This window comes from Octopus bimaculoides, chromosome 10, assembly GCF_001194135.2.
Source record: "Octopus bimaculoides isolate UCB-OBI-ISO-001 chromosome 10, ASM119413v2, whole genome shotgun sequence".
Taxonomy (NCBI): domain Eukaryota; kingdom Metazoa; phylum Mollusca; class Cephalopoda; order Octopoda; family Octopodidae; genus Octopus; species Octopus bimaculoides.
Genome location: NC_068990.1, coordinates 23,024,258 through 23,024,869, shown reverse-complemented (window position 1 = coordinate 23,024,869; position 612 = coordinate 23,024,258). Strand labels below are relative to the sequence as shown.

Genomic DNA, 612 nt, shown 5'->3' with positions numbered 1-612 from the left:
GACGACTATATATATATATTTATACACACACACACACACACACACTAACAGAGCTATACTATATTTTCGTAAAATGTGGAATCTTATGAACCATTGATGGTCTGCAGCAGCAACAATTAGTCCAAAGAGGTCACTAAGTCCAGCTGCTTTGTAATACAAACTAACAGTATTCTACATATACCAATTACTGTATACCGATACTTTGTAAAAAAAAAAAATCTCCTAAATTGGTTTTCTAGTACCAATTCCATTGAGGATAATTTTTGTTTCTCAAAGTATTTTTCGATCAATTTTTTTATTTTTCGTATAATTTTTATTTTTTCCTTCTTTAATTCAAAGCCAAGGATGTTTTCCATGATGCTGATCTTTTTGGTGCCTTGTCTAACAAAGAAATGTCTTCACAAATGGCAAAGAATATCTTGTATATGTCCAGGAAAGGTAAATTATCTTTATATATATATATATATATATTTAATTATATATAAAGGGCATTAACTGTGTATTAATGCCTCACGCTATTGAGGGACTAAATAAGTAAAAAAACTACCAAAAATAAGCAACATATTTACCGAAAGCGAGGGAATGCAGCTTTTCAAAATTTATCTCAAATTT

At 29.4% G+C, this 612-nt stretch overlaps 1 protein-coding gene across 1 annotated transcript in view; it reads left to right on the top strand.

Moving 5' to 3' along the window:
• Positions 1–612, top strand: part of LOC106873980 (UDP-glucose:glycoprotein glucosyltransferase 1) — a 186,770-nt gene that overhangs the window by 37,215 nt on the left and 148,943 nt on the right. Inside the window, exon 20 of the mRNA XM_052971269.1 lies at positions 340–438. Coding sequence (XP_052827229.1) covers positions 340–438 — 99 coding nt within the window. The remainder of the gene's footprint in view (positions 1–339; positions 439–612) is intronic.